At 43.8% G+C, this 12,842-nt stretch overlaps 1 protein-coding gene across 1 annotated transcript in view; it reads left to right on the top strand.

The window, feature by feature from the left end:
• ptar1 (protein prenyltransferase alpha subunit repeat containing 1) overlaps positions 1 to 12,842 on the top strand; it is a 29,574-nt gene that overhangs the window by 7,056 nt on the left and 9,676 nt on the right. The window contains exons 3-4 of the mRNA XM_033018115.1: positions 5,994 to 6,060; positions 8,880 to 8,984. Coding sequence (XP_032874006.1) covers positions 5,994 to 6,060; positions 8,880 to 8,984 — 172 coding nt within the window. The remainder of the gene's footprint in view (positions 1 to 5,993; positions 6,061 to 8,879; positions 8,985 to 12,842) is intronic.

The raw sequence follows: 12,842 nt of genomic DNA, 5'->3' as shown, positions 1-12,842 counted from the left end.
ATGTGGGGAGGGTGAAGGGAGAATTACACATTTGGGGTTTAAATTTGACAAATGCAGAGACTCCAACACGTAAAGTTGGTTGTTGAACTGCAAAGAGGAAAATAATCAATAAGTTTATCATCTTTAATCTTGGATGAATACACTGTGACTTAAAAACAACCATCAAAGCAAAAGATTGGATGTTGCAAGTTCTTAATCACAATAATAAATAAATTAGTTACTTAAGTATGTGCTGGAGATTTTCATCAAATGCTGTCAGTAATTCCCTGGGCACTAAAGCAGATAAATTGAAATATTAAAATAAAGCTTTGTGCATTTGGAAAAATGTTAAAACATAGAAAATAGGTGCAGGAATGGGCCATTCGGCCCTTTGAGCCAGCAACACCATTCAATATGATCATGGCTGATCGTCCAAAAACAGCACCTCATTCCTGCTTTCTCCCCATATCCCTTGATTCTGTTAGCCCTAAGAGCTATATCTAACTCTCTTGAAAACATCCAGTGAATTGACCTCCATTGCCTTCTGTGCCAGAGAATTCCACAGATTCACAACTCTCTGGGTGAAAACGTTTTTCCTCATTTCAGTCCTAAATGGCCTACCCCTTATTGTTAAACTGTAACATCTGGTTCTGGACTCCCCCACCATCGGGAACATTTTTCCTGCATCTAACCTGTCCAATCCCCTTATAAATTCCAGTGAATATAAACCCAGTCGATCCATTCTTTCTTTTAAAGATTATGCTTGAAAACCAAGAAGCAGGCACATTTGACAGGCGATCCATCCGCAAGAAATCCAAAGTGTTGGATACATTCGGGGGATCAGAATCATCTTTGGAGGGAATGGATAGGTGATGTTTCAACTCTGGACCCTTCTTGAGTTTGTTTCAAATTCATACATATCAGGAAATGGAGAAACTGAAGACACAACTCAACAGGAATGATATTGATGAAAAAGTTGCGTTAAATTGTTACTTCACTTCATGATCTGATGTTAGCCTTGATCTCGAGAAATCAACCTACTAATGCAACAGGTCCATAATGGCAGCATCATATCTGTGGTCCTACACTCATCCATGGAACATCTGTATAACTAGGATACCAATGCCAGACTTGTTTTGACTATAGCTCTGACTGCAACAGCAATTCCAATCAAACATCTGCAAACTTCTGTACCAAGGACTCGGCACCCTCCTCTGCAACTGTATCTTTGACTTCTTGAGTCATGGACCATGATAAGTGAACATGGGTGACAAAATATCCTAAACAATAATTCTTAACACCTTATGGAGGCTATATTCTTAACCCTTTACTGTATTCCCTGTGCAGTTTCAAATATGCAGCCAAATTCTACTCTAACTCCATTGACATGTTTGCAGATGACACATCTATTGTGGGTTAGATCTCAAACACTGATGAGATGGAATACAGGAAGGAGATAAAGAGCTCAGTAGCATGGTGCCAAGACAACTTTTCCCTCAATGTTAACAAAACAAAGGAGCTGGTCATTGAATTCAAACAGCGAAGTGGAGTTGTCTATCTGTATGAGTGTTGCTGAAGTGTAGATGGTCGACAGCTTAAAGTTCGTAAGTGCAAATATCGCATACAAGTTGACCTGGTCCAAACACATTGATGCTATGGCCAAGAAAGCACACTAATGCTTCTATGTCCTCGGAAGACTAATTAGGCACGTTTCCAATGACTCATGAATTTCTGTAGCTGCATTATGGAAAGCAAGCTATCAGGATGCATCATCGCTTGTTATGACAACTGCTCTGCCCAGGACCATGAGAAATTGCAGAGAGTGACGGATGCAATCCAGTTCACCAGGCAAACCAGTCTCTTCCCCTGCCCCCTCCCCGCTCCCCACCATTGGCTCAGTCTATACCTCACATCATCTCATCAATGACTTGAACATGGCCATTCCCCCTTCTTGTCTCTCTTTACAAGCAGAGAATACAAAGGCTTTAAAGCACTTACCACCGGATTCAAGAACAGCTTCTACCTCGCTCCTGAATGGAGCTCTCGTATGTTGGTGATGAATTCCCAATCTTCCAATCTACCACGTTGCGGCCCTTGTGTTTTTTTTTAATCTGCACTTTCTCTGTCACTAAAATTATTGTGCACTTATCTTCTCTTTTGCACTACGTGTATGTGATGTTCAAGTTCAAGTGAGTTTATTGTCATGTGTCCCTGTATAGGACAATGAAATTCTTGCTTTGCTTCAGCACACAGAACATAGTAGGCATTTACTACAAAACAGATAAGTGTGTCCATATACCATAATATAAATATATACACACATGAATAAATAAACTGATAAAGTGCAAATAACAGAAAATGAGTTATTAATAATTAGTTTTGGCCGAGCCAGGTTTAATAGCCTGATGGCTGTGGGGAAGTAGCTATTTCTGAACCTGGTTGTTGCAGTCTTCAGGCTCCTGTACCTTCTACCTGAAGGTAGCAGGGAGATGAGTGCGTGGCCAGGATGGTGTGGGTCTTTGATGATACTGCCAGCCTTTTTGAGGCAGCGACTGCGATAAATCCCCTCGATGGAAGGAAGGTCAGAGCTGATGATGGACTGGGCAGTATTTACTACTTTTTGTAGTCTTTTCCTCTCCAGGGCGCTCAAATTGCCGAACCAAGCCACAATGCAACCAGTCAGCATGCTCTCTACTGTGCACCTGTAGAAGTTAGAGAGTCAAAGATTTTCACTCAACCTCAGTACACATGACAATAATAAACTCTAGAACAAATATCATGCTGTTTTTTAAATGTCACACAATGCCATTTGAATTACCAATGGCTGCATGAAAGAACAATTTTAGTACCAACACATGATGCTTCCCGATCAACCTGTACAATATAAATCTATTGATAGTGTGGCAGACATTGTGACTGAACATTTTCCTGTTGAATTTTTAACTTTGTCACTCCCTGATGTGCCATCATGCTGTCAATGCTTCATAAAGGTTATCAGTTCAAAAATGACAGCCACATATAATTATGGCTACAAGATGGCTGAGACTGCTGTCGGGGAAAATGTCTTCATCCCTTTGATACCAATTATTGCATCTGATTTACCTTTCCTATTCAAGCATCTTCATTTCCTATTTAACTTAGTTTTGCCTTAACCTTAAGTCAGTGTTTTCCCCCATGCTCGGCCAATATGCTGGTTTCTCCACAGTTGGAGCTAAACATAATTGATACATTTTTACATCTGATTCCAAACAACGAAATGTCATATATTCTGAAGCATGCGAAAATTGAAATCATGTAGGTTTACACAGTATGCGTAGGTACATGTCTTCTTAAAGCAAACTACATTGAATATGATTTTTTTTAATGCATATTCAGTTTTAGTGTGCAGAGTTATTTTGACAACGTCAGTTATAAGTACATAAATTTAACCCACTAACTCATGAGTCAGGAGTCTTTAATTGTTAAATGTACTGGCAACAGAAAAATAAAATTCTTACTTGCAGAAGCAGGTAACAGGCGTGTAAATACAGTATATTTCTTTAGGTTTTGTTCCATTTTAGTTGTAAATTTGTGCAGTTAATCCATACAAGATGTTGCCTTTTGGGAGATCAAAAGCAAGAGAATAATGTGCAGTGAATGACAGGACGTTTTGGAGTACCGATTTACAGAGGGATCTTGGGATGTCTGTACATAGCTCGCTGGAAGTAGCAATACAGGTGTATAGGATGGTAAATAAGGCTAATGACATACCTGTCTTCATTAATCGGAGCAGTTGAGATTAAAAGTTGAGAAGTCGTATAACTGCACAAAACTTTACTTCAAACATGTTGGAAATATTGTGAGCTAATTTGGGCACCGCACTGTGTGAAGGATATGGAGACTTTGGAGTGAGTGCAGAAGAGGTTCACCAGGATGCTACCTGGATTGGTGAGTAATAGCTATAAGGAAAAGATGGACATGGAAAATGTGAAATACTAGAGGGCGTAGCATCAAGGTTGGGGGGAGGGAGGAGAGTTTAAGAAGATTTACTCAATAAGTTTTGCACACAGAGTGGTAGGTACCTTGACATGCTGCCGTGGGAGGCGGTAGAATCGCAATGTTTGAGGCACATGAGCAGGTAGGGAATTGGCAGAAAACAGCCATGTGCAGGCAGATGGGATTAGATGGATCGGCATCATGGTCAGAGCAAACATGGTGGGCAGAAGGGCCTGTAGCTGTACTGTTAAATGTTCTACAGCATCTGCAGTTTGTTTCAACTTGACTTCAGTGTTTTTATGTAGTCTAATGCCATAAAATATCTCGAGTCTATTCTGGTGAGCCATAACAAACAGATTTTGACAGAATCCTGGTCAGAAGTAAAGTCATGGAGCCTGAAGAAAGGACAGGGGGCAAGAAGGGGTCAGGCATGGAGGTTGAGAGGAAATTCCGGAGAGTCAGAGTGGGAGTGAAGGAAATTTGTGTGTGATCCAGAATTGGAATTATACAGCAATTGAATGGTTGGAGTATATTGGGGTGTAAAGATGCAAAATCTTGATGGATTTCAGCACAAGAAAGCAAATTTTATAACCCAACCATGTCCTAACCAGGATGATTTGCATGGAGCAGTGTGTGGGCTGGACTTAGCCCATGTTAAGATGGGCAGAAGGATTTTAGATATCCTTAAATTTACACCAAATGAGAGCTAGGCAATTCATCAAGGAGAGCTTTTGGGAATGGCACAGTGGCACAGCCAGTAGAGCTGCTCCCTCACAGGGCTAGAGACCCAGGTTCAATCGTGTTCATGGGTGCTGTCTGTGTGGTGTTGGCATGTTCAGATGCTGTGAACACGTGGGTCTCCTCCAGGTGCTCTGGTTTCCTCCCACATCCCAAAGATGTGCAGGTTTGTAGATTGATTGGCCTCTGTAAATTGCTCAAATGTGTGTGGAGTGGATGCGAAAATGGGATAACATAGAACTAGTGTGAACGTGTGTCAGCGTGGACTCGTGGGTTGAAGGGCCTGTATCATGCTGTATCTTTCAATCAGTCCAATTTTATCTATATTGTTAACATTCAATCTAATTTATTGACTGGTGTTTTGTAATAAGCCCTGACCAATATTGAGAATCATAGCACAATATCAAGGTTGAGTATACATATCACCCTGTCTTTTGTACATTATTGTGTTGCAAGTAACCCTGAATGTGGTATATGTACTCGTGACTTGTTTTCCGGAATGTTACACCTCTTGATCCAAACATCGCTGTAGAGAATTAGTTTGGGTTTTTAACTGGAATTTTCTACGACTTGGTAATGTACTGGTTTTATTATGCAATTTCTGTGGATTTCATAAAAGCATGTTTGATATATGGAAAGATAACGAGGTAGCAATTCATCTGTGGCACCAAATGTGTGAGAATGTTATTGACCAGACCAGCTGTACTTCCTATTTGTTTGGCTACATTGATTTTGGTAGAGCATTTATATGGGGCAAGGTGAGATTGGCATGATTGTCCTCTGAGGAACAACATCAATTCTCTGGTATTTAGAAAAATGAAACATGATCTTGCTGACTCCCAATTCTGAATGGGATTCGCAGGATGGCAACAGAGAAATTGTTACCCATGGCCAATGACACTCAAACTAATGGACTTCCCAGAATAAAGTATCAGCTATTCGTACTGGGGTGAGGAGAAAATTCCTCCTGCAAGGGTGTGAATCATTAGATTTCTTCACCCCAGTGAGTTCTGGTGGCTGGGTCAACAAGTATATTTAAAGCTGAGCTAGGTCTTCGGCATCCATGGAAAGTTAGGAGGGTGGGCATGAGCAGAAAGTAGACTGGAGGTTGAAGATCAGCCATGTTCCAGCTGAACTGACTCGAGGCCTTGTAGCCTAGGACAGCTTCAGTGTGACTAGAGGTGGCAGACTACATGTGCACATGCAACCAGAGATGAATTCCTCCTCTGTAGTTTTTGATTGGCAACAGTGGGTGTTAATCTAGACAGCTGACAGTTCTTGGTTGTTCCTCTCCCTTTCAGCTCTTACTGATCTCACTTGTACTCTACTGCTGCTAAACCCAGACTTCACTACAGCCTGGAACGTCAGGTACGTCACCGTAAGCCAGTGTTATTTATTATCCCTGTGGTTCATTGCTTAACCTGCCGTCGGTTTAAGGACCAGTTACCGATCCTTGCTGGCATTTTTAATTTGCATGTGACTGTATCGTTTGAATGTAATAAAGAGAAGAGTAGGTTCCGGTTTTATTGCATTGTTCTTATTGTTTGGCCCAAAGAGCTTTTCAGCTACATGAACATAGCATCATAATAGTCATAGGCTCATACAGAGTGGAAACAGAATGTTGCCCCATCTATACTCGTCTCTCACCTGCCTACATTTGGCCCATATCCCCCTCTACAGCTATCCTATCCATGTATATGTCCAAATGTTTTTTAAACACTGTGATAGCACCTGTGTTTTCATTCAGCATCTTTAAAATGTAGTGATTGTCATTATATAGGAAATATATAAGGTAATGGAATATAAGGTAATGGAATGTCAAAATATATGTGATTTATAATGTTAACGTATTAATGGGAATAGCACCTAATATTCCAATCCCACATCTCCATTATCCTGAAAGAGTCTGGATTATCAGTTTTACTCTACTGTTGCTTTACTCGAGTATCAACTGAGATTTTGTGCCCAAAATTTGTGGCTCAAACTCCCAGCTTCTGGCACGAGACCAAAGTGCTACTTGCTGGCATGAATTTGAGCCTCATGTATTGACTCCCAAAGTATCGTGATTTTTCTTTCTCCCTGTTAATGGATAGATGTTGAAGAAGGGATATTGATCGCTGTCAATTGATCATGGATCTTATCTTTCATATTGGCAATGCAAGAGCACTCTGAAAGATCCAATCAATATCAGCTGGAATGTCTAAATAGAAGATGGTGAAAATGATCTGATGAGGAGAGTGGGGGTAACAAAAGTGGGTTGCTATGACAATTTGGCATAGAATGATTTTCAAGGAGCACAAACAAAATGTTACAATAGGACAGGGCAGTTAGTTGAAGAAAATGAAAGAGTGTATCTTGAATAATAGGTTGATAGGTTAATTGTTGCTTTGAGACCCAGCATCCAGTCAGTGAGCTGAATGGCCTCTTTCTTTGTCTTGATGTATGAAAATATGATCTTATGAGTTGTTGGAGGCATGTCTGGCAGTGGTGAAGGAAATTAAATTGGGGATGGGCAAGGGAGATTTGAAGAGTAGAAACAAAGAATTGCAGATGCTGGTTTATACCAAAGATAGACACACAGTGCTGAAAGGTCCGGACCTGAAACGTCACCCATCTTTTTTTCTCCAGATCCGCTGAGATACTCAAGCACTTTGTGTATAGATTCAAAGAGTTGCCAGGTACTTTGAAAGTTGTGGATCAGGAGAGGATAAGAACCAGGGAGGGATCTATGACCAAGGGTATAACTTTTATCAGCAGGTGAAATCCAAGTTCTTCCAAGGTTGTAGATTGTTGGCATATCTGGGTAGCAGGTATGGGTAGTGGATATCCATGGTGCAGCTGGTGGAGCTGTTGCTTCATAACATTCATAACACCAAAGGCCTGGGTTCAATGCTGACCTCGGCTGCTGTCTGGATGGAGTCTGCCACGTTCTCCCTGTGACTGTCTGGGTTTACTCTGGGTGCCCTGGATTCCTCCCACAACCTGAAGACATACACCTACGTAGATTAATTAACCCTGTAAATTGCACCCAGTGTGTAGGTCAGTGGCAGAATCTAAAGGGGAAATGATGGGGGTGCGGGGAGAATAGAATTGCCCAGGGTAGGGTTCATGGAGAGAAAGCTGGTTGAGGGTCAGCGTGCACTCGGCTGAAGGGCCTGTTTCTGGGTTGTTTCTCTCAATGACGCCAAGCTGCTCAGTTCAGGGGTCAATTAGGAATGACCAATGAATATGACTTTTACAGCAAAGATCACATTTTTTGGAAAAAGTCCCAGAAATGGGCCCTCTGGCCCAGTATCTATGCTGATCATCAATTACTCATTTCGCGAATCTTACGTTAATCTTTTTTTTATTCTCCCTTATTCTCATCAACTCCCCCAGAATCTACCTGCACACTAGAGGCCAATTAACGTACCATCCTCCCTACGTCCTCAACATGCGGGAGGAAACTGGAGCACTCGGAGGAAACCCATGTGGTCACAGGGGGAACATGGCAAACTCCACACAGATAGCACCCGAGGCTAGGATTGAACCTGGGTCTCTGGTGGATTGAGGCAGCTGGGCACTGGTGCTGTGAGGCAGTGGTCAAGCAGCTTCACCATTGTACTGTCCTAATGTAGTGGTCTGGAATCACCTGTTCACTTGGCTTGTTTAGACTGCCAGCCTTCCTTGAGGACAGGAAAAGGTTTTTCAACAGTCTGCTTACCACCTGGTTATTATACTAAATGTATTTCATTGCCAGAATTTAACACTCCCATCCCAAATACCCCTGGTGCAAATCGAACCTGCATCTCCGCATGTAGTCCAGGCCTCTGCAGATCTAGTAGCTTGCGCCCTGAGCCCTGACTGGACAATGATGGCAAATTTCCTTCCCCTGAGGGTAGTTGCGTTTTATCAGCAGTCGGGGTCACCTTTTCTTCTAGGTTGCGTTCATTCTAAAGTTACCATGCTGGAATTTGGTCTCTAGCCTGCTATTAAAGCTGAAACTATTGCTGTGCCAGGAAAGACCGCCTGCTGAGATAAGATTAATAATGACTGTAATTAAAATGATTTTACAGACGTAATTAGTATTTCAATGCTTTAATATACCTAAAACGAGATGTCATTTGTGTCCATGTTTTGCTTTGCCTGATTAATGACTGGAATCTGCTTCAGTGCAACAAGGGGATGACGTTGATATTATTTTCCAGAAAGGAACTCGTTCAGCTTGGAGCCTTGGATCCACTTAAAGACTTGCACCTTGGGAAATTGGCCTTAACAAAGTTCCCTAAAAGCCCAGAGACTTGGATTCACAGGTGCGCCAATGAATACTTTGTGCAATGTTTTTGAAAAGCTCTGCTCGGACGGACTCTGTCACCAAATTTTTTCTTGGTATTTAGGTCAAATTTCCTAGACAGTTTTAATGAATACTGATGGAGCTTTTCTTGTGACGGGATGGTTGAATAGCAGTTAGAGACCTTGATTTTCCAAAGGAAAAGTTGATAGGATTGTTTTCTCATAAACAAAGTACTACCCTAGCTTCCTCCTTATTCAGAATGAACAATCTTCCAGAACTATCTTTCACCTCTCTGGATATCTGCTACTCGGCTGTATGTGTCATTAAAGCTATCCCCTTCCTGAAGTTGTTCTGAAAATGAACAACACCCTGACTTATTTGTGTCATGTTAACATTTCCCTGCTAAGGTTTCCTTTCCCCAATGCCCTTGGCGAGTGGACATTAGAAATATAGACAAGACAGCATTACTGCTCCAATGTATTCAAGTCAGTTTACCCTAGTGTTGCAGATGCCATAGTTTACTGATACAGCATGGACGCAGGCCCTTTGGCCCACCAAGTCTATGCCGACCAATTCAGTTTGGGTCAATTTGGGTCAAATTCCCTAGACAGTTTTAATGAATACTGATGGAGCTTTTCTTGTGATGGGATGGTTGAATAACAGTTAGAGACCTTGATTTTCCATTTACACTAGTTTCTGTCATCCTACTTTTGCATCCCTGCTTTACACACTAGGCAATTTACAGAAGCCAACAAACACACATGTTTTTGGGATGTGAGAGGAAACCAGAGTACCCGAAGGAAGCCCACATGGCCATATGTTGAACTTGCATACTCCACACAGACAGTACCCGAGATCAGGTTCGAACCCGGATCACTGGTGCTGTGAGGAAGTGCCTCCACCATCTGCGCCACTGTGCCATCCATGGTACAGAAGGGTTTACTGTAACCATGTAGAAAGACTATTTCAACCCGAGGCAACTCATTCTCATACAGCACCAGAGATTTGTGTCCAGATTCACCATGGACTTGGGCCATTACCCACAATCACCTGCCTACTAGCTCCATCATGACCTGAAGTGACTTCCTCCCCCACATATTACAAATTCCCATTGGTTATTTGGCTTCAAGCTGACGCAATGAAAGCCACTGGCTGCAGGGGTTTTCCACTTGAAAGCAGCAAGCTCCATGACTTCTTCCCATGGGACAAGCACTGCCTCAGAGTCTCTTTGGTTGCACTGTTTTATTATCGGATTTGATCTAAATCTGTGAAGACTCAACCAAAGATTATTACAGTACATTCACTAGGGGGAAAGATTTGAAGGGGATCTGCGAGGCACATTTTCCACACAGCAGGTGGTGGGTATATGCAAGGAGCAGTTAACTGGCAGAGGTGGGTTCAAGTAAAATACATTTGAACAGGTACTTGGACAGGAGAAGGTAAGAAAAATATGAGCCAAGTGAAGGCAAATGGAACTAGCTCAGTTTGGCACCACTTGGTTGACTCTGGGTGGTGGCGCCATAGAGTGTGGCAGCCTCGCCTGCAGCTATTCGTTCTTCACCCTTTTTTTATTTTTAGTTTGTTAAAAAGTTTTGTTCTGGAGGCCTTTTAGTCTTTTTATATGGGGGGGGGGGGGAAACGGGGAAACCGTTTTCTCCAGTCCCTACCTGGGCGAGTATGCGTCCTACTCCGAGCCGCATCTTCGCCCCCTCCTCGCGGCCTACCACCTGGATTGGCGCAGCCTTTCCTGCCGGAGACCGGCCAGAGCTTCGAGCTGCAGCTTCAGTGGCGGCGCAGCAGTGAGGTACCATCGCGGAGCGGGCGATGCCTTACCTGGGACGCCGTGTTGGAGCTCCGGAGTGCTGGGACTGCCGACTTCAGCATCGTGGTGCTGTGGTTTGCGGAGCATCCAGCCGCCGCTGTGCTGACTTTAAACAAGGTGGAACCCTGGGATCTTTTGCCGAGGTCGCCAGTGTTGGAGCTCCGGCCTGTGGACTTCGGGAGCCGCGGTCTCCGGTTGCAAGCGGCCGTTTCGAAACTCCAAGCTGCTGAGAGTGTTCTTCCGACGCCGGAGTTCCATCATTCCGGCGAGAGGGCCTGAAACATCGGGCTGCTGTAGCGGCGACTGCGGAGGCCTCAAATAGGGTCCGACCACGGGTGAACATGGAGTAAGTGGACTGAACTTTGCTGCCTTCCCTCACAGTGGGAAACATTGATCCCGCTGTGGGGGGATGTTTTTTATATGTTAAATTCTATAATGTTGTGTTTATTCTATTGGTGTGCTGCAATGGCAACTCAAATTTCACTACACCAATTGGTATATGTGACAATAAATGTCCTTTGTCCTTTGTCCTTTGGTTGACTTATACAAGTGGGCCGGAGAGTCTGTTTGTGTGCTGCAGAACTCCATGACTCTACAAAGGACTGTAACAGTTCAAGAAGGCAGCTAACAGTGACACTTTCATCGCTTGTATTAAAAGAACATTATTAGTTTCACCTTCAGAGCCAATTCCTGTCCAACTCACTGTGCATTGTTGCTCTGCCTCTCAATTGTATGAGAGGGTATTAGTAGCCCGTGTAAGTGTTTCCCCACTGTGGGTTTAAAAAGTAATATTGGGTGAGAAACACATCAGCTAAGATGTGTGAATAGCACTGGAAATAGATTTTAAAATGACTTTCAAAGGGGACTTTAAATCCCTTATAGAATGTCATGGACAAGAGCAAGGGACCAGGCAACACAATCCCATAAGGCAGGCACGTGCCGTGAGTAATTAATCAGGGTAGGCAGGCAGTTGGCTTTAAAAAAAAATTTGCATGCGCAGATTGTTCTCTCCGTAAAAATTAAAAATAAAAATAAAAACAGTAACAATTCAATTTTCCCAAGGCTTCCTAGTCTCCTTTATTCTGAATTACTGAATGGGTGGGGGGGTGAAAGGTGATGGCAGTGGAGAGATGGTTGGAAAAACGGGAACACTGGGAAAAGTTGAATCAGTTGTCATCTTATTGAATGACAACACTTGTTCAAGGGACCAATTGGGGGGAGAGTTCCTTTCACAGCGTGTGGAGAGTCTGTGCCAGGGGTAAAGTTGCGGGGAGAGCAGGAGTGTTGAGAAGGGGGGGGGGGTCGGGGATAATGCGAGTAACTCACCACTGTCACAGCTCTCCGGGCGTGAAGACACCGCATTGTAGCCGGGGATAGAAGCAGCTCAGGGAGCTGCGAGCGGCCACCGGGACCCGACAGCAAAACTGGCCGCCACTTCAGCGCCTTCTGCCGGTCCGCTCACCTCTAGCAGTGCTCTCCGTCTGAACACCTCTCACCTGCCGCTCGCTCATGTCAGCCGCTTCCTGCAAATCCTTAAATTCCCACAGCCGAGTAACCTCAATCGCGGTGTCGGAATTTAAGGACATGAGTGAGGCCAGCGAGCGGCAAGAGAGAGGTTTTTAGATGGAGAGCTGCCAGAGGTGAGCGGGGGCTGGCAGAAGGCGCTGAGGTGGCGGCCGGTTCTGCTGTCCGGCTCGGCGGCCGCTCTCAGCCACCCGAGCTACTTCTCCCCCCCCACCTCAATGCGGTGGCTCCGTGCAAGGAGTGTCGCAAGTGGGTTACTGGTATGATCCAGATCCCCTCCTTCACAACGCTCCTATCCTCCCCGCAACTTTACCCCGGGCCAGACTCCCCAAATGCTGTGAAAGGAACTTTCCCCTACCCCGAGAAATACGGTATTTAAAAACATCACCAAGAAATGTACTTACCACATCATTTGGTACACGAGCCAATATGCCAATCCATATTTGAAAACCCCGCCAAGAAACTAGCGCTGCGCATGCTCAGTAGGCTGCTGCACGTGCGCAGTGCTGCATAGGCAGAATTTCAGCTCCG

This window comes from Amblyraja radiata, chromosome 3 (assembly GCF_010909765.2).
Source record: "Amblyraja radiata isolate CabotCenter1 chromosome 3, sAmbRad1.1.pri, whole genome shotgun sequence".
In the NCBI taxonomy this organism is placed as follows: domain Eukaryota; kingdom Metazoa; phylum Chordata; class Chondrichthyes; order Rajiformes; family Rajidae; genus Amblyraja; species Amblyraja radiata.
Note: the sequence above shows the minus strand (reverse complement) of the source record. Positions and strands in the feature narration are given on the sequence as shown.